A 21,644-nucleotide genomic window follows, 5' to 3' on the forward strand; every position below is an offset into this window, starting at 1 on the left:
CTGTGTGTAGAACTTGCCAGGAGAGACTCTATAATTCCATTATCCACCATTTGAAGAAGGAAGACAGCTCAAGGTTCAAACCATTCTCTCGCAGACGCGCCTGCAGTGTCCCTGTCTTGGCCGACCATTCCGTAAACTCAGCTCATCTGTGCTTCAACAAACCGGATCACACACATAAATCCTGTGCACACACGCAGCCCTTACATGGCAGGGAAGGCAGATATTTGCTCATCATGCGACTTTACATTATTTTCTTTCACTATACCCTCTAATGTTTACTTTCATCGTATGTCCTTTCAATTACGTCCTAATGCTGATTCTCTAAATTTAACCTGGTGTTGCAGACACATGAGTAAATCTGTAAAGGATCCCGTATCATGTCACTCTAACATGACTAACATGTTTTGGTTGTTGCGCTGCGGCACCGACATCTGTTGTTTTCTGTCAAACACACTTCAAATATTGTACAACATCGCAGCGAGCAGGATATTTGTAACTCGTCTCTGTGTATCTTAAAAGCGGTTAGTTGGCAGAGGTTTGTTTATTGTTAATTGTGCTCAAACAAAGCAAACATCCATATCCTGAAGCCTGAATTACACGACCGGCCATAAATCCCGCGCGCTGTGTCATAAGGAAGACGGCAGCAAACTGGGAACAGATACTGACTTTGAAGTAATCTCCGGGAAATGCGGCGCAAAACATCAGTGCGGACGATTATGTCTTTCACGGAACTTCATCCTTTCTGTGTGAAATTATGATTTATACTGACACAAACAATAGTCCATGAAAAACTCCAGAGCGGGTAGGGTTGGGGGGGGAGGGGGGCAATTAAATCATGTGCATGACAGTCTTTTGAATTTTCATATGTTTTCAATATTGTCTGCAGCAAATGCCTTGCACACACACACACACACACACACACACACACACACAGTGCACAACAATATTGCTAAATGTACAAACTTGTTGCCTTGGAAACACTGAGGCAGGCTCTCTGCCAGCTAGTTAACACAATGGAATTATAGACACGTGTGTGTCAAAGTGTGTGCGCGCGTGTTATGTATGTGTGTGTGTTGGACACAGCAGTGGAATTGTGGGTATGTTCTCTCCACGTGCTGCGTTGCCTCTCTGTTGTCTCGCTGCCAAGACACTGATAGCTTCAAGATGTAAAAGCGAGCGAGAAAGAGAACGAGAGAGAGAGAGAGAGAGAGAGAGTCAAAGACTTCAGCGAGGGAGAGAAAAAAAATGACACAAAGTGGACAAAATGTGAAATAAAATGAGGCACAGACATCTTGCTACTGCTTGCTTCACTGAAACCGAGCCCTAAGAATTCACAGGAGGCTCACAAATCACCAGCACTGGTTTTAAAAGGCAAAGTCAACCTTCTCCAAGGAGACTATTTAAAGTGAGCTCGAATGAGCTCAGTGCCATTACATGACTTTATTACACAAGCAACATGTTCCTGCTGCATTGTGCGTCTGTCTATGAGAGGCTCTTCACCAAAGACAGCCTCGCACGAGTGGAGAGCCGTGCAGAAGGCATAGTCCAGGAAGTCTCCCCTCCCAGGATCATATTAGATGATCTTAGATTAGATGTAGATGATACAGTTTTGCTGTTCTTGGGTTCAGATTCAGCTTGTGTGTCCTGTGTTTTACTCGATGATGTTGGCCGTTTGTGTCATTTAGCCAGCATCACACATCCAAACACCGGTTTCCACAGAACGCTGCGTGTGAAGCGTCATACGGTGATGTTATGTAACAGACATGAGCACAAAGCTCTGGCACTGGGAAGCTGGCCAACGTGCTGTTTACATGGACTCTGATGGGATCAATGAGCGGGTTTATGCGCCACCTCCCCCGATCCCATCAGTTCAATACGGCCAATTTTACGTCAGAAGTGTTGACGTGACGAGATTTTAAGTCGGCGTTTAATGTGATGGCTCTTGATCCATGTGATGAGCAGATAGCAGCAATGCCTGTGGAAAAGAGATCAATCAACGCTCGCTAGGTATCAGAATTTTTCTACTAAATCGCCTGAACTAAATTGAGTTTGACATCTGATACTGAAAAGAAAAAAAACAACTTATGCTGGGTTTGTCTAAACATCTCATAGAGTTTTTGCTCTGAATCAGGTTTGCTTCTACTGAGTTTGAGCGACTTTCTTTTTTCAGTTGTTATAACTCCGCTAATTTCCTCCCCGAGTCAGACGTTTTCTGAAGACATTCATTTTGAATAAATTTAAATAAAGAATTAGAAATGAAAACAGAATAAATTCAAGTAATAAGGAAGTTCAGTCTTAAAAAGATCCAGTTCTTGCTGGTGTCTTGTTTTTCAGAGTCAAATTGCCATAATATTTTCATTGTAGTCTAGATATTATGCATCCAAAACATGAAAACTGGAGACTCTTAATTTACCAGTAGGTGAGAATGTGGTTTTCTGTCCATACATGGTTTCCCCCACATTACGATAAATTTAAATTTTCTTGTAATAATCTCGAAATAAAGCAAAAAGATCTTGTCAAAATACACATGAACAGCATTTTACAGCAGCGTTTCAGTAGAGTTCCTCACTGTCTACGCTGTGTCCATGCACTGAGCTGTTATGATCTGGGAAAGTTCAGTGAGTTCTGAGATGTTGATGACGATCTGGGAAAGAAAAGAAAATCAATGCCTCTAAAAACAAGGTTATATCAGTTATTAATGAGCAAAACTAGAAGGTTAAGTTTACATAAACTAATTTGAAAAAGCTTTCAATCACAACGTCTGACGTCAGTTACCTGAAGAAGCAGATGGCTGGAGGCTAAACATTTTTTTTCAAAGAGATCTTTTCAGAAGGAAAACGTGTTTCCAGCATGTGTGGCTGTTTCAATTTGACTGACTGAAGTCATCTGTATTTAAAGTTCAGATCAAACTGTTGCAACTTCTCAGGATATCCATCGATGGGATTTCTCTTTTTCTTTCCAGGGTTTATCCTGGTTCATATACAGATTCAGATACAGCTTCATGAAAAATGGATAGATCCATGGAAACAATATGACAACCATTAACCTTTTTACAAAACGCTGCAGCTTTGTTCAAAACTCACAGCCCACTTGGGTGGCGAGGTATGTTTTTGAATATTAAACTTTATTTTTTTCTTAAGATGAAATTACCTCATCCCAGACTTTAAGCAAAAAACTCAGGAGACAGTTTGTGAAATATTCCTTTGCGTGAAACAGGACCTTGGATTCCAATCAGGACATCGCTCTCGTCCACATGCTGTTGCTCCTTTGTGCACAGAGCCCACCTGTGTGGAGGCTGTTGAGCTTTCCAGAAAATAGCTGTACAAAAATTAGACATGTCTGTTTATTTTCAAGTACTTTCCTCCAAAGCCAAACCCTGCTAAAAATATGAAAATATATATTTAAAAATAAGAAGAAAAAAAAAAGTGGCAAGATCATGCAGCTAATCCTGCTAAGCTTTGAACAACAGCCCAGAATGTACTGTGTGTCCCTACCCACGGGGGAAAGAGAGCGAGACAGGGAGTGTAAGTGTGTGTGTGTGTGTGTGTGTGTGTGTGTGTGTGTGTGTGTGTGTCCCACAGGTCTCGCTGCCATTGTTAGTCCAGGCCGTGAGCCTGAAACAGACCCCGGCTCCATTCCTCAGTTGTGTGTCTTTGTAATTATGAGTGTGAATTCATGTGCTTTTTTTTTTCATGTATGTGTTTGTGTGTGTGTGTGTGTGTGTGTGTGTGTGTGTGTGTGTGTGCGGGCTTTTATGTACACGCTCCGGTGTGTGCTCTGTGTCTTTTTGGCAGATGACACAATAGCAGTCTTCAAATACATCAATCCCAAATCGCTCGTGCATTTACAACCGGGAGCAGGAGACTTAACGATCCTTTGTGTGTACGTGTGTGTGTGTGTGTGTGTGTGTGTGTGTGTGTGTGTGTGTGTGTGTGTGTGTGTGTGTGTGTGTGTGTACGCGCTGGTGTGTGTCATCAATGACTCATCAATGCAGCAGCACACGGCTCAGTCTTACAGAATAGTGAGACAGAGGGAAGATAATGTGTTTTTGTAATGACATGTACCGAAGAGGTGTGAGTGTTTGGTCTCATTTGTGTTGGTGAACTTAAGTAAAGATGTGCCGCCGTCCCCGTTCATTAAAATCAAATATTTGGGTTCTGAATGGCCTGAGAATAGACGCGTACTCAGTCGGAAGCTTTAATTGGTGTTTTTTTTTATTAGTTTGTACTACTTAGTCATTACTTGAGGAAAATTTCCCCAGAAATCCCGGCTGCTGTGAAAATGACTGTCAGGCTCGACACTAAAAGGGCTGTCAGTTTTATTGAAGGGAAGTAGAAGTGGAAGCAGACTGGACTGAGTGCCCGTACGAGCGGGGAAAGCCCAGACTGTGAAAGCGAATGAGCCACGCTCCCAGCTTCATCCGCGGACGCGGTGGAGTGGCCCTTGAGCAAGGCTCTTAACCTCGGCGTCCGACGGCAGCCGGACCGGGGCAAACCCGGGGGGCAAGTGTGTGACTGTTGTCACAACACAAACGGTGCCGTGCAGGATGTTTCTGTGGTGCTGACAGTCTGACCAGACACAGTATTTATGGATTCGGAGCCGCCGTCACTATTTTAGGTGCAAACGTTTCGAGCAAATCTGCGTTGAAAGACTTCGCTTCAGGCAGAGTAATATTGTTAGCCGGCACAGCCTGTCCCATTTTATTTAAGACTTAATACCAATCGCTCTTCTTCCTCTTTGACGGCCGCTTTTTACAATGTTTAGGAGTCCGAGTAATGTTCAGAGAGACTCTGGCTGTTTGGGCACCTTCATATGAATGAGTGTGTGCACCTTACTTTGTGTGTGTGGGTGTGTGTTGGTGTGTGCAAGCGCTGTGCATTTGTGTGTATGTTGGAGGGATTACATGAAGCCCCATAAACCCATTTGTTGAATGCTTATTAACCCCGGTGGCTTTCAAGTGTGCTTTTACTGTATCAGCTTAGTACCATGAAATCTCTTTTTTAGCTGCATGCCGGCTTTTTGCCTTCTCTGACACACACATACACAAACACACACACACCCGGGAAGAGAGAGAGAGATGGCCGCGAGATAGCCAAACACAGCTGGAGGGATCAGTGTCAGGGGTAAGGGAAAAAAAGGAAAATACACACACCTTTATTCTCACTCTTACAGTTTCACAACCATCTACTGTTCGGCTCTCAGTCTCTGTGCAGAAATCTTTTTTTTTTTTTTCCTCTTTATCTGTAAAGGCCCATATCTGCCGCCTGCTTTGGTTCCTCTCCTTCCCTCTCCTGCCCCGGCAGCCATCTTGGCTCCAGGTGGCCAGCAGGGACTGTGCCCTGTGGGTCAGTTTCCTGCCAGCTGCAGGGAGATTGATGAATCGGAGGCTCCACAGCGGCTCCGGTGGGGTCTCGGAAGAGGCCAGCGTGGCAGACAGGCTCCATCGCACACCAAGCAAGCAGAACTAATGGGCATGCTCTGGAGGAATAAGGGAAGAGATGAGGAAGAGGTGTGTTTATTGAGTATGTTGGTAGGTGGACCAACTCACATACAAACACCGGAAAGAAATGGTAGATATAGATTTTAAAGAGCAAAAATGACCTTTGGACAGGTAGAAGAGGAGCAAGAATGAAAACAGATTTATGAGTAAGGTGCAGCATTAAAGGACAGAGGTAACAGTGAAAGATGAAAAGAGAGAAATGAAGATTAAAAGCCCCACTTTGAATGCTAATGACTCTTTGAGCTTGCGTAGCTCATATTTAAATACATTTGTTTTAAATTTTACACACTTATGCCAGACTAAAGATGCAATATTTAACCATGAAACATTTTTTTTCATGTGCTTCTTCTACCTCTTTTCTTTCCTCTATTCATTTGCAAGGCTGGTGTCTTTTACTGTGTCTTTCTTTCCTGTGTCCTGTCATTGGTTCGTCCTCACACGGGGACACGCGATGAAGGGCAGGTGTGTTAATGAGCGGCGTCCCGCAACATGTTGGGTTCCATCCACGTGTGTCCAGAGCGGCGCCGTCCCCGTGTCCAGAGCGGAGCGGCCTGTCCTCTCCCAGGAGGCGGACCGCCGCCTCCGGTCAGCCGTGTGCGTCAGCCTCCAGCAGACCATTAGGACACTTCGCCCTACAGATGTGCTTCCTATAGAGAGAGGAGGCTCGTGTTGCCATGGCGACCAGCCCAAGTCCTGGCTGGGAAGCGGGCTAACTAACTTAGCGGCGAGGTTAACATGCACACCGAGAGCCTGGCCATAATGCGAGCAACGCGGTAAATAAAGTAGCAGTGCAGCTGAGAAGGAGCCCATTATTGGACATATTCCCATTTTAATCATGCTGACTCTCCGATATAAATATATCACAGGTTGAACATACACTTTAGTGAAATAATTATATTCTCATACCCTTTAATTGGATCGTATTATTCTTAGACAGTTTGAAAAGTGTGCAGCTCCAAATTCAGCTTGGTTCTACTCGCATCGTTCTCCCTGATCTGGAATCCCAAACCGCTCCCATAAAGAAGCTGTCACCACTGAGTGTATGAGTGTGTTCTTAAATGTGTAAATGTGACCAGCAGTGTAAAAACAGTCGATCAGTCACACATTTACTGATGGAGAAAATTCAATGCACACATTAAAAAAAGAAACGCTTGTCTTCGAAGTTTCTAATGAGCACATTGGTTTATTGCTATTATGGTAATTATAATAGTAATAAATATACACAACAGTGCCTAATAGGACAAAATCAATGAATGTAAATTACAATTAGTTGGAAAAATGCAACTGATTTAAATGGTGGCGTCAGTCCAGCACTCAGGGAATTGATTTCATGGTGCCTCATTATCTTCTGTTCGAGCATTTCTATCACATTTTAACGGTCACCAGTGACATGCGTGTTTTGTTTTGCATCTCTGACAAACCACGAGAGCACACAATTTGTTAAATAGCGTTAAGAAAAAGAAGTCATCAGAATTTCCTGAACTGGAACCAACCAGTCCTCGTAGTGTGTTGCGGTTCACTCATGCTCATGCTAAATATACTGCTGGCGGGAAAACAGTGACAACAGTTACAATCCAAGTTCTAGTCAGTGTTCTCAATCAGAAGCTCTCCTACGGCCCATTGAGATGGGAATTTTAACAATGGCAACAGACACTGGACCAGAGAGGAAGCATTATGCAAGAGTTGGCCAATGAGAGGCTTATGCCAGCAGTCAGGAACAGTGAGTCAGAGTCACTGTGACAAACACAGGATCACTGGGCGACGCGAGTGCCAGCAGCATGAAACCTTCCCCAACCCTTGTCAAAATGTAAGTGCTGCGCACTACTACCGCCCGAGAGTAAAACAAACACACAACCGGAGCGACTTCATGCTGTTTAATGTTAACTGTCAGGCTGAATTTCAGTGGACTTTGCACAGTCTCGCTCCGCGATGCCGTCATCGGCGAGTTTGTGCCAAACAGCTATAGAGGTGTTATATTTAATGACTGTTATAGCATATCAGATTGCATTTCTTTTTTCTTTTCTTAAGCGAACTTGTTTCTTGGACTCGCTGCAAATTTTGAGGACAGCTTAACAAATAATTGCATTTATATAAAAGAGGTTTGTTTATTGGAAAAAGTCGAAGATTCCTCCCGTTCTTTTTCATTAGAAGCCGTCCTCCTCCCAGGCACCGGGGAGAAAGAAGGCCGGTCAGGCGGAGGAAACAAAGCCTGCTAATGATGGAGGGATGGATTGCAAGAGCTGGTCAACATGCCAGACTCAGCGGGAGTTCACATCACAACACTGGGTGGACGGTTAATGAGGGGCCAGCTCTGTCGCACATTCAGCGATAGACACCCCCCCCCCCCCCCCCACACACACACACACACACACACACACACACACACACACACACACACACACACACACACACACACACACACACGCACACACACGCAGGGTCCAGAGCTGAGCCAATCTAAACGATTCGATCAAAAACTAATGCTGGTGTGCGGACACAGCTTTTAACAAAGTCGCTGGTAGAGACACTTCCACACACACACACTCATACACACACATACAGTTAATGCAGGGAGGTAAACCTGGAGACATTATGAAGAAAGTTTGCAGAGAAAGTTATAATGGAGCCTGCGAAACCAAAGGGTTATGTAAGTCAGGGAGGCAGGAGAAGAGAGGCGGTCAGCGGTGAAAAGCATGCGGCCTATAGAAGCGAGCGCGCGTCCTTGTAACCAGCCCATCTCTGTGATATACTGCTGTGTGGGGAAGCTGTGTGTGTGTCGGTGCCTGTGTGTTTGTTTGTGTCTGACAGGCTAATATCCAATATCATTCATGGCTCATCACGCTCTCCCACTGACTCACACACACACACACACACACATTCAGATGCAGTGACAGCAAGGGTAAAATGACAGCAAGGAGACTGAAGGAACATGAGAAACTAGATTAATTTTATTACCCTCCTTTTCTTCCATCTCTCTTTCTGCCTCAATGCTATCGATATGTCTTTATCTCTCCCCTCGCGGTTGATTCGTGAGCCCGTATGGCTCCGAGCTCACTGCTTGGGATGGAAATGAACCGCTGCAAAGCTCCACTGTATTGATGTTAATTACAGTTTCACAGCTGCTGTTACTTTTAAAGCATCGAATTCTATAAATCTGGATGTCGCTGATGAACGTCGAGGCCACTGGGGGCTTCGAAGTCCAGGAGGGAGCCGGCGATTGAACCACCTGAGGAACAGTTCAAGCATTGAATCAAAACTTCTGTGCAATTTGAAACAGGACTTTGTAACGTTTGCTTGATGTTGTCACTTCATGTAAAGGAATGTTCTCATCTCAAGCCCCTAAGACTTTCTAAAGAAGTACTGCAAGCCAGTAACTTTATCAACTCTTTAAGACTGAATGCTCTTTAATTGGGGTACAGTGTGAAAGTTGAGAAGCTCAGCGACTCAGCTGATAAACAAACAATCGCCACTTTTGCTGTTGAAGCCATTGAGCAACAAAAATATATATTTACTGCTGTGCTTTATTTTCCTCGCTCTCTTTCCTTGGTCTCACAAACTGATGAGCTTAAGGTGTGAAGCACATTTGCGAGAGTATCCACATAGAAGTGGTAGACATAAGGATGTTGTTACAATCTTGAACCACACGTCTCCTCCCACAGTGTCACCAGAGCTGCATCTCAGACGAAACGCATGCAGCAGGTCCACTTCCACGCTGTGTAGTAAACATCTATTTATTGACCCATTAATCATTTCATTGGTTTTTGAATTGGTTTCACAGTTTTTTTCGCATACACTTGAGAAAAATGTTTTTCTCATTAAACAACGAATAAATAACTACATAAAAATATACTTCCAAGTATAAAAACAACTGATTCTCTAATTCAGCATGACTATAAATGTAAATAAGTGCATTTTTAACATGCAGCAAGCAGTCAGGATGTTGAGGGTTAGGTGAGGGTGTGTGGGGAGGGGCCACAGTCCATTAGCTGTCCTCATAGCTTCTGGGACATCACTCCTACACTGACCTTATTGGACAAGCAGAAAGTGTCCACTCAATCTCTGTTTGTCCACAGCAAGCGAGATGCTGGAGGGTGAAGTATGCCGTGTGTGTGTGTGTGTAGGGCAGCAATTCCAAGTGGACGGTCAGACAAGTTAGCATCGGGTGACCTTAGTAAGGACTTTAAAGTTCGGCTGAGGACAAAGTGATGAATTTAGTCAGAAAAAGGACAAAGAAAAACACATTTCCTCACAGGAATGCAGCAGGATCAGTCCCACCAGCGTGATAGCTACTCTTTTTTTTTTCACAAACTTACAGGAGGCTAAAATTTTTACAAGTGTTTACATCGACGTGCATGTACCCTCTCGCTGACACATGCACACTCACATGCACTCTTTGTGTGCTGTGGCATTGGCTGAATCAGTAAAAGCTCAGAGAGGGCGAGCGTTTCATCTCAAAGGCAAGAGTCAGCATGCATGCACACACACACACACACACACACACACACGCACACACACTTCTAACCTGCGTTAAAGGGCACCACATCTTTTTGCTGGTTTTGTTGCCTCAGTACCAGTTTGTATGCAATTTAAAATGTACACCGTGTCTTTTTTCCTTCTCTTTTCCTTCATTCACTGTCTTCCTCTCAGTCTTGTGACGTTAGAAAACACACACACACACTGACATTCACACATATGCACAGACATCCATAATGCCTGCTGTCCCCCAATTATGCAGTGCAGACCAGTGAATGTGGGAGTTGATTTTCTGTGTGGCCTGAGATAGTGATGTATGGAGCGTGCGTCTGCGCCTGTGTGTGCCTTTCATGTAGCTAATTATGGCCATGCCTGTATGGGGCCACAGGCCACATGCATTGTGTTCCCCACTGAGCTGAAAGGGAAAGTGTAGGTGGTGCATGTGAGCTTTGTTTTGCCTTTGATCTGAGAAATGCATACAGCTCGCATAAACCCCTGAACACACAACATTGTCCCCCTTCCTAAACATTTCTCTATAATTCCGCCGGTTTTCACGAGGAGGAAAGATTGTATACGGCTTTATATGGAATTGCGAAAAGGTAGATATAGTATGGGATTATGGAGCTGGAGGGGATGCATCAGGGAATACAGTGCTGCACAGTGGACACACAGCATCACCGTGACGTGAAGTTCACTTAATGCCGAGCGCAACACATTCTATCACATGCCAAGTTTAAGTATGGCTTTCTTTTTAATCCTTCTGAGACACGTCTCACATGTGAAATACACATTAAACTGCAGTATGCTGTGTTCCCGGAACCGTCGGGCATCAAAGTATTACTCATCCATAACTAAGCATATGTCACGTATCACACTCCTGCAGTAGCAGCTTTTTTTTTCCTGCATCTCCCACTCTTGCTTGTCCATGGCTCCTTTTTTCAAGCTAATATTGCTCATTTCCTACTCACTTCTTTCCGTTGCAGCCCTCCATCAGATATCTGCAAGCTACAACATCTTCTTTCCTCTCTTCACTGGCATATCAACATGGAAATTTCGAATTCCAGGAAGTGGCCACAATAGAAATTTTAAATGTTCAACTGTGAAATTGAAAAAAAAAAGTCAAATGTAACAACTAAAATGAAGGCAAGAAATAACTTTTTACACCCTGTAACCACACAATAGAGGATGTTATGGTGAGAAAACAGAAGACAAGAGAAAAGCCAGGCGAAGTGGAAGCTAAAACTGAACAAACCCGAGTGTTTCATTCATTTCACTGAAGACAGAAAGAGGTGGTTGAATTTTATAGTCAGAGAAAAGAGCTGATGGAGTTCAAAAAGTGGAAAGGAAACAGGGTGAGGCCTGACCCGCTGAGGCTTCAGCTGAGAGGGCAGAAAGCGAAAACTGGATTTCATTCTTTTGCGTCCTGATTAATAACCCCGTTCGCCTTTTTAATAGACCCAATCATCTTTTTCAGTCCGCTTCTCCTCTCCTGCTCTTTCCCTTTTAGGTCCATCGCCGAAAACAGTCTCCAGTCGACTCTAACATGTTGAATACCAAGGATAGATTAATTTGTTTCCACTTTCTTCTGTCTTGATTACTTTGTTCACTTTCTCTTGAAGTTTAGTTTGTCTTTTTATAGCTGGTGGGTCGCAGGCTCAACAGTGCTACTATGGTAACAGCAGGGGAGTGGGTGTTAGCAGCTAATCCTGTTTGGGTGTCATGGTGACATTGCCATGGCACCCAGTCGGAGAGCTACACAAGCCTTCTTCTCTTTAATCATATTTCATCAGCCGGGATTTGCAAGGTCAGGGGCCAAGACGCGCCGATGGAAGTTCATAGAAAGTCGCCACAATCTGACATCACATCGAATTTCCACAGCCGTAAGCGCTCCAAATGAGAGCCGATCCAATTAAAATCATCTCATGTAAACACTTCAATCAGATTACATTGTCCCCATCCATTTTAAATGACTATTTATGATCAGATCAAAGAAAAACTGGCGAATGAATGTTTTTTGGGAGACGATGTGTAAATCCAAACAGTTAATCCTTAAAGTACAGAATACCACTAAGAAACTGTATTTCATTGTAATTGCATTTAATTTTTATGGCTCCACACCTCAGTGTTATTTTCTCCTTTTCACTGACACACACACACACACATTCGCTGACACACTTGTCAGTGTTTTCTCATTGTATCTCTGTTTCTCCATTTTCTCCGTGTTGTGCTCCCGTCTCGCTCCGCTGGACATTAACCAGGGGAGGAATGATGGAGCAATTCTTAACAAACAGCCGCGCACACATTCACAGGCGGGGCTTTTCCAGCGCTCTGTGGGGAGATAGAGCGGTGTGTTTGGGCCTGATAGGAGCAATTCAACATGGACAGACGGCAAGAGAGGCCGACAGACAGCGGGAGAATCAGAGAGGAGGTTTCTTTTATTTGTTGTCCGGGAGAAATCTGCTCTCAACAAGCGGGGCATGAAGTAATTCGCGCTCTAAAGTAGTAAATCAATATTTCCGGATGCCTCTGGTGTAAATCAGTGCTGCTGTATTTCTAATGGTTTGCCTATGGCACAGCTGGTTTTAGAAACTGGTCATTTTATTTTAATTTCGGTATTTATCCTCCCCTGTCCTCTCTCGGCTTCCCATGCTGTCCTTAATCGGCTCTGCGAATGCCTCTTAGGGATTCGGACATGCTGCATTGATCGGCCCTGGAAAATCCAGGGGCCCCCACCAGCCCTCTGCCCCTCGGACCTGACCCTCATCAGCCAGGGGCAAGTCTTCTCCTGAGGGGGCAACAAGTGGGCAGGCTCGGTAGCACTGCAGCTACATACTCAATGGAGAGAGGAAGGAAGAACAGGCAGAGCTGACTGGAAAGCACTGACACGGCTGTAGGAGTTATTATTGATTAAAATTCTGTTCTTTTTTTTAACTTAAACTTCAACATTTGCATTTTTCTTTTCTTTTCCTAGTTTTTAGGTCTTCTCTGGTTACTCTAGTCTCCTCCCACAGTCTAAAGAAATACACTGAAGGTTAATGAGTTACTCTGATTTGTCTGTTGGTGTGTATGTTTGTGTTAGTCTGACTGTCCAAGTAACACAAAAACAAAAAGTGTCACATGAAAAAAGAGACGCAAACTGACCATGTGGCAATTTCAAGTCAAAAATCAAAGTAAAGCATCATGGGAATGGTTTCAGGACTTTTCTGGCACCTCTTGCATGTGAATATTAGTGAAACTATGCAGCTTAAAGTTATCACTGCAGAGTCAGGTGCAAATGGTTGCATTTCATCGGCATCGGAATGGCGTTTCTCAGCAGGAATCTCTTTATTTTTGATTAAATATGAACGTTACAACATTCAGAAATGATCCAAGTAGCAAACTTTATACCATGAAGGCACGTAAAATTCATTCAAAAACAAATGTCTAGATTATCTTCACACTTTAAATGACTTTAATCCACTTCTGGTTCAAATGCCTTCCCATTTGAAGATTGAAATATAAACTCAGCTTTATTGCACTACATGGTTGTTGGAGCATCATATCTGAGGAAACCATATGTTAACACAGCGGGGCTCAGACGCATGAACATCTGCAGGCACACACACACACACACACACACACACACACACACACACACACACACACACACACACACACACACACACACAAAATGCAATGTTTGATCTCAGTGGGTGAAGACCTAGAAGGCAGAGTTTGGTCCTGTCGCATACACCACACTTCCCACATTGTCACTGTGTGTGTGTGTGTGTGTGTGTGTGTGTGTGTCTCAATACTTCTTGAATTGTGACAAAACTTCAGATCTTGTGTTAACTTGACGTGTGACTTAACTTTCTTCACCACATGTATATTACTGTGAAATCAGAACATCTTCAGAAGGGCCCAAAAAACAAGCTTCACACTCTTTTGTGTTTATTCAGTACTTTTTTTTTAAACACATCTTCCAATAAAATGGATTTTCAAATCGTAGTTATGCCGGTTGTGAAGCTTTTCCCAACGATTCACTTTTTGACTTGCGAAAAAGAATGAAAGTGCAGAAATGAGACCGACTATATCGCCGTGTCTTGCTCAGTGGAAGATAGGAAATCCTGGGAATACTGTAATTGGAATCTGAGGAGTCTCTCTTGGTTTGCTGTTGGGCAGGTTTCAGGCTCTTTTTTATGTGCGCTGACAGTCGTCGCCTAATGAAATCCGTACTTGTCTAATTTCTGTTTCGGTGATTTGTTTGGTGCTTCAAACACATCCTCCTCCATCTTTATGCCACGCCGGCAGGATCATTTATCTGTGCCCATGAAGACCCCAGAGGGCAAAAACAAATGGGGAGAGAAAGAGTTAAGGGCTGTGGACAAAAAAGGGGTTCTGAAAAAAAATCCCTTTGTTTCACTCGCTCAAAATAAGGTGCGCATATAACAGTGCTTTTTTTCATTTAAATTTATCATTTAAAACAAAGTCATAGCCTTGTGCACTGCCACTGGTATCTTTTTTGTCAGAACACTGCAAAGGCACCGTAACGCACCGTACGTCCAGCCTTATACACGAGGACTCTTTAACACTATCAGTTGCACTGACAGTTGTTTTCTTCGATAATTGCTCCTCCCGTAATGATATCATGAGTTACATGTAGCAGCCCAAGTATAATTTTCCAGGAGCCGATATTGAATTACCATGATTTAATTGGTTATTTGTCCAATCGGGAATCTTGATATTTCAAACAAAACTGTTTCAGCGCGCAAGCTGTTAGTTCATGGTGTTGTTGATGCAAAGGGTTAGGGTTAGGATTGTTTCTATATTACTACTTAATAAAGATGAAAAAAGATTCAAATCCAATTGCATCATATTTAAGTAGATACTTGCCTGCAGATTATTGATGATTTTGAAGATTTTAACACATCTTTACCTTTTTTTTTTAAGTAACAGCTATTTATTTAACCCCATAGGAAATATTATAATACACACACACACACACACTCACACACACAAAGAATTACAGACTATAGTAATCTATCTTGTCCCAGAGGTTTAGCAGACAGCTGCAGTGATCTGTGTGTTCGCCTGTCATTCCACTTTGTCTTCATTTGTAACTTCCTCGCATGTGTGTTTCCCCCCTTGTATGAGGGTATGCGTGCGCACGCGCACGTGTGTGTATTTGTAAGTGTGTGTGTGTGTGTGTGTGTGTGTGTGACGTGCGAGAAAGACTGCGAGCAAGGAGATGCGGTCTGAATTCAACCCTCACGATGTGCGTGATGCAGGAGGCTGGAGGAGTCGTGATAAGTCAGTAGGTGCAGGCACACACACACACACACACACACACACTCACTCACACACACTCGAAAACAGACTATACTGAATGCAGAGCTGGAGAGGAAGCGTTTTACAATTGACAGACAGACGACGTTAGCTGAATAGAGAGAATGGGCAAAAACAGAGCGATGTATTTCTTTATCCGTTCATTGAGGTATTTTCATTTTCCATCTCCTCACATATGGTTCCCTACACCCGCTTTCTTCATGCCATTTTCTGCATTCTTCATTTACTTCTCTTCTCTCAAGGGTACCCATTACCTCCACTCATCAACATCAACCAGTACACGCACACACACACACACACAGTAGCTGTCTATATTAGATGATTTATGCTCCCGTGTTCTTGTATTTTTAGACCAATTACTCTGTTTCTCTTCATCTTCTGTCTCTGCCTTCCTCTCGCTCCCCCCTTCCGTTCCTTCTCCTCGCTGTTTTGCCATCCTAAATATTGTCTCCGGTTGTCCACACACAGTCTGTATTTGCAGTTGTTTTCCAGTGTTTGTTTTACCAACCTCTCTCAGTCAGTGTGACTCGACCGAGCCTCGGTCACCTCTGTTTGTTCGAGGCTTAAGTGACGTTTGAACTCGCGCCGTTGAACCACGGTTCGGCCCAAGCGGCTTCTTTATGCACACACACTTGATTTTTCAGTTTCGTACAAGAAGTTGCATTCAAACAGGTTGATTTGCTCTTTTGTGGGGTAAATTGATAAAAGGTGAAGGTAACTAACACGTGACATTTAGTGCGTGAGACTAACATTGATGGATGGCGTAATGGTGAAATGCTTTCATTTAACTCCAGATTAAGATGATTTTTCTCCAAATACAGTAAATGCAGACGCTACAAGTGACAGCTACTGCATGCTCCCTGTTCCCGGCTAGAGAAGACTAATGTGAATCATTTCTTTTATCACATTACACACACGTGGTTTGATAATCAACTGCCACAGACAGATTGTGTGTCAAGACTTTTGTCAAATGCATGCAAATAGACACCACGTTAGTTTCTCTCTCTCTCTCTCTCTTTCCTTCTGTCTTTCTCTATTCATCTTCCAGCTACAGTGCAGTTGCCTGGAAACAGGAGTTTTTTTGTCTTCCTGTAAACTTTGATAATCATAATACCGCCGGAAACAAAAGATAAACAAAAGGGGGGGGGGGGGGGGGGGGAGAAATTAATGGGAGCATGTCCACATTAAGGCAGAGGAATACTGGACGCACGGTGCGATTTCTACAGTGATTTGACTTGGAACAAGGATTTTTCAGTTACGCTGTTTATGACTGTGACCCGTTGAGCATGACGACAAGCGGATGCGTTCGTTAGGAATGGATGGAGCTGTTATAGATAGAAGTTTACATGTGGGTTATAAATCCCCAAAATCGCCAAACAACTCAAGCATGCCACTATTCTCGGTAAATCCATTTTCACTGAGTACTCAGCGGAAGCTTCAAGTTTCCACATCATGCTTGTGGAGCCGGCCTCTTAAATTACATTTTTATTGAGCAACCAGAAGCTTCCCATCTTCAGCAGATGAATGTGAAAACAGCCATCAGCTCTTGAACTTTGCACGTTCATCACTCGGCACAGCTGAGCTCGAGCGTTGGCCTGCGCAAACGAAAAGAGTTTGAATGGGAGGGGAAAGTGGACTTCCAAGTACTGGAACAGTGACAGATGGTGCAGTGCTGTCAGCTTTGATTAAGGTTCTGTTAAAATAGAAAGTCGGGGGTCAAAAAGTTATCAATAAAAGAATAAATAGAATTGTTTGTATCTGTGCGAGTTGTTCAAACAGCTTTTTCAGTTATTTCTGCTTACGTTGCATATTTAGCACTTTCGATTTTATTCTTTTTAATGTCATCAAATCATCTTTGCTGGCGGCACTACTGGATGAGTGTAGGAGTCGACAATTATAGCATTTTTAAAACCACAAGTATAAAATAGAGTTTTCTCAATGTCTGATCTACAATAAGTACTAGACTGGTACAGCATTGTAATCTCGGACTTTTTAAACAGTGCTGCATCTCGTTGTGAACACAAGCTGTTTGTCGTTGGCCGTGGACGGTAATAGAACACACACTTCTCCATGTAAGAGCAAGTGGCGTGCGATCAGCTGGCGGTGAGAAGCAAGCACACGGCACAGATCACTGGAGCAGTCGCAAGCACACAGCCCCACACAGCCGGAGCACGCCCGTGTCGGTGTAACACGCCTGTGCACGTGGACACACAATAGGAAGTCCGGATGACGACAGAGGAGCAGCGAGGGGACTCTGTGCGGTGGATATTCTCGGTACAGTACTGATCAGTGTCATCTGCGTGTGTGTGATGGAGAGAAGAGAGGGGGAGAGAAAGAGAGAGAGGGAAAGAAAGAAAAAAAAGAGTAGAAAGTCTGCTGCCGCTGCTGCTGCAGCCCACAGTTTCCATGGTAACGTCGAAACCCATCTTGGTCTCTATGGTAACTTCAGGTTGGCACCCACAGAGATGGAGAGAACGAGAGATGAGGGGAAGAAAGACAGAGGAGGTGAAGATGTAGAAGAAAGGGATAAGATGAGCAGAAAAAAGGGAAGGAAGACGAGCTGCAGTAGTTTGATAGTGACACAGGCGAAGAAAGAGTGCGACTGTAACTTTACAAAGACTTTAGCCTTGATTTTTATCTTGCTTATGTTAAGTTGAGGCCTCACGTGTTGATGCTTGCTTCAGTCAGGATAGAATGACTGAATGGAAATCTCTAAATCGCAATTACTGCAGCATTGTGGGTCTTTGTTTGTCCTGTGATGCACTGGTGAAATATACTCCTCTGGGATCAGCTGCACGACTTTAAAATGTGACTGAAGGTGGATGGAGAGTTGATACGGTTTGCATTGACATCTGCCTAAACTCCAGTGGAGCATCATGTTCCCTTGATAACTGAGCATCATGTGACACGGGGCACGCCATGTTCAGATGGAGGTTTTTTTTTGTGTGTGTGTGTGTGTGTGTGCATGCGTGCGTGTACAGCAGGTTGTTTGTCTTCGCCTTTTGCCCTGTAATGAACTGGAAAGCCGTCCAGGTTTCACTTTGCATTTCACCATGTGTTGGCTTTGGAGAGGCTCCACGCACCTGCACCCCGAGTCTGGTTTGGAAAAATGGCCGGGTGGATTAAAGGCCGGCTGTGAACGGCGTCCAGCCGAATTCAAAAGAACGTCTGACGGCGTTCGGAAAATGGCACCTCTCTTGGTTACGTCATATTGGCCGACTCAGCATGTTCACATAAACACTTTGAGCCGCGCAGCTTAATGATCTGCTGAATGGATCTCTTCAGAAGAAAGTTTCACCTCGTTCTGGACTCATGCTAATCACTAAATGTCAATCTAGAAGCCTTTTTCAATAAGCAAGCTTGAAAAGAAAAATGTTTCCGTCGACGATCTCTGGCTTTGTGTTTTCTCAGCTGAATAGCTGTCGCAGTCTGTTCAAGGTGGGATTTTTTTTTTTTTTTTTTTCAAGTTTATCTATTAAAAAGTGCTTGAAAAGCGACGCACTTGTGTAGAGCTATGATGCATCTGAGGGATCTTTCAAATACAGCTTATTGGCTAATCCGGTCTCGCAGCACACACACACTCACACGCAGAAGGTCATTGCAAATGGAAGCATTGTCCGCTGTATGGTAGGATGTCGATACCCTAATCCGATTGGCCCGGTTGATGGATAGGTGGTTTGGTTGACCTATCACAGCTAACTGAATTATTGCCCCCGCATGCTCACCTTTCGCTCGTCCCGTCTGCCGTCCTCCCTCTCTCAGTCCCCGCCTCTTTCGTCTGTCTCCTCCTCGCGCTCCCTTCTCCTCGCCCCCCCTCTATTTCCAGTGACTAACCAGATTAGCCGTGGCCCTTATGGATTTTGTCCTTTATGGGCCTGTATGAATGAAGGTAGAGGAGGAAGTGTGTGCTCGAGTGTGTGTCAGCCTGAGCTGTTCTCAGCAGATGTTTTTCTTTGTTTTATGCTTCTGAGCGCCGCACTGTCTGCCTGTCACAAGCAGACACATGGCGCGGCTCTGCGTATCTGCATGTGTGTTTTAGAGGGAGTGTGATGGAGTGCTTTTGTGTATTCGAGAGGGAAGGTGTGTGTGTGTGTGTGTGTGTTTGTGAGATTAATTACTTCTGCATAGACTGCTAATGCTCACTGTGTGGCGTGCAGTAAGACTGGGTGATAAAATGATGAAGAATTATATTAAATATGCGATTCTATTATTAAAAATCCACAAGTACTCTTTGAATGTTTGAGTACTTGCTAAATTTAGGAGGATGCAGCTTGTGAAGCTGTTCTGGTGAACTTGAATCCATATTCCGTGACCGCTTCCCTCCAGCTCCAGGTTCAGCAGATAACTCTTCCCAGAGACGCAGCTCCAGCCTGGAGAGACCTGGCCGGCCTTCTGTCCCGGACCTCTGGCCTTCTGAGTGCAAGTGTCCATGGGAAAAATAGTAGGAACAAGAGGAGGAGCAAGGAAAGAGATGGAAGGATGGATTGACGTAAAATAGTCTTTTATTTTTTTTTTCTCTCTCAAAGGGACTCAGAGAGGAAAAAAAGGCGTTAAATATTTCTAAATATAGTGTCATTTTATGTACACGTGAACAAAGGACAACCGTTTGTCAGTGCAGCTACAAGCAGGATAAACTTTAGAAAACACACTTGACGGATGCATAGATCCATGATTAGACGGGTGATGGTTGGTTTACTGCTTTGAAGTGGTCAAAATATGATCCTTCTTTATTTCAAGGCCAATTGGGGACATTTCCCAGGACCCCCTCACACGGGGTCGTCGCTTTGACAGCAGTCTCTGGGGAACTCTGTAGTAGTGTGTGTCTCCTTGTGTGTGTGTGTGTGTGTGTGTGTGTTTGTGTTCTGTGCATGCCTTCCCCTCACCAGAGAATAGCTTCGTAGGAACAGGAAGAGAGTCAGTTTGATTAAATAATCAAAATGCTTTGATTGTGTACAAGATCGCAAGTTAGACAAATACATGTTCACGTATAAAGAAACACACTCAAACACACGCACGCACACACACACGTGTACGCAGAGCTGGGGAGCATGTTTTTCATGCTGATAAACCCAGAGGAGCAATGTCCTGCCAGTGCTCACAATTCTAACACAACATCTTTATCGTTGCAGTGGGGAAAATAAGTGACTTTATGGTTTTTAATGAATGTGTGATAAAGTTCTGATCCTGTGTCTCATAAAGGGGGAGAAACTACTCCCAAAAAGTTTGATATCAAGTTATTAGAAGCGTTGATGTTCAGTAATGTAAAGTAATTTACTTCCTTTTTGTCCTTCGCTAAAGCCTCCTGCTGCTGCTCGGACCAGCAGGTGACCCTGTCATGCCTCTGTCTCCGCAGGAGCGCGTGGAGTACCTGTTCCTCATCATTTTCACCGTGGAGGCGTTCCTGAAGGTAATAGCCTACGGCCTGCTCTTCCACCCCAACGCCTACCTGAGGAACGGCTGGAACCTGCTGGACTTCATCATTGTGGTCGTAGGGTGAGTGCACGGGAATGTTCCCGACGGAATCAATCAGGGAAGTTTACCCGGGAGACGACAGAGACAAAATCCCGCCCGGCTGTTCCTCACAGTCTCCTTTCAAACGTTACCTGACACACTTAAAAACATCCGCACATCACTGGCAGATTAATTACAGCACCCTGGTTGTAATCACTGTCAACAATGAGAGGAAAGCCAAGACGGCTGGCAGACTCTGGCTCATGCCAGAGGTACTCGCAGTGTTCGCGTCTTTCAAAATTAGATCGCATTTCACATGATCCTCTTCCGTTTGTTCGTTTGTTTCAGAACAGCTGAGAAGCTGCCATGTTTTTGCTTGTTTTTGAGTTTTTTTTTTTTTAATTTCATTTAAATGAGAAAAAAAAGTACTTGAATAAGTGAAGTTAAAGTTTTTACTAAAATTTAAAAAAAAAAGGTGTTATGTTTCGTTATATCTAAAGCCAACAAATTACACACACGACTTTGTTCCAGAAAGTGCTGGCATAAACTGAGCTTCTTTTGGTTTTTTTTGCAGTGATTCCCCGTCGAAGCTGCAGTAAACTTTGGCCTACAGTGTGTTGGTGAAGCTTAAACTGATTAGCTTGTGAGATGCTGATAGCAAAACTCTGCTCCGTTTTTCTTTATCTGCGACTCAGCAACATAGCCCATCTGGTTAAACCCCCCCCTTTTTAAATGTGTGTGTGTGAACGTGTGCGTGTGTGTGTCTGTGCGCACACATGGAAACATCCAGGCCCTGGTTGCCAGCTGCGCTTTGTGCATATCGTTGTTCATGGGTAATTTTTGCTATAGCCAGTGGACTTGACAGTTACGGTAATGCAATAAAAACGGTCTAATT

The 21,644-nt window shown here is 43.9% G+C and overlaps 1 protein-coding gene across 1 annotated transcript in view; it reads left to right on the forward strand.

The window, feature by feature from the left end:
• Positions 1-21,644, forward strand: part of cacna1c (calcium channel, voltage-dependent, L type, alpha 1C subunit) — a 110,328-nt gene that overhangs the window by 32,211 nt on the left and 56,473 nt on the right. Inside the window, 1 exon segment of the mRNA XM_030113594.1 lies at positions 20,652-20,791. Coding sequence (XP_029969454.1) covers positions 20,652-20,791 — 140 coding nt within the window.

This window comes from Salarias fasciatus, chromosome 17 (genome assembly GCF_902148845.1).
Source record: "Salarias fasciatus chromosome 17, fSalaFa1.1, whole genome shotgun sequence".
NCBI classification, from domain to species: Eukaryota; Metazoa; Chordata; class Actinopteri; order Blenniiformes; family Blenniidae; genus Salarias; species Salarias fasciatus.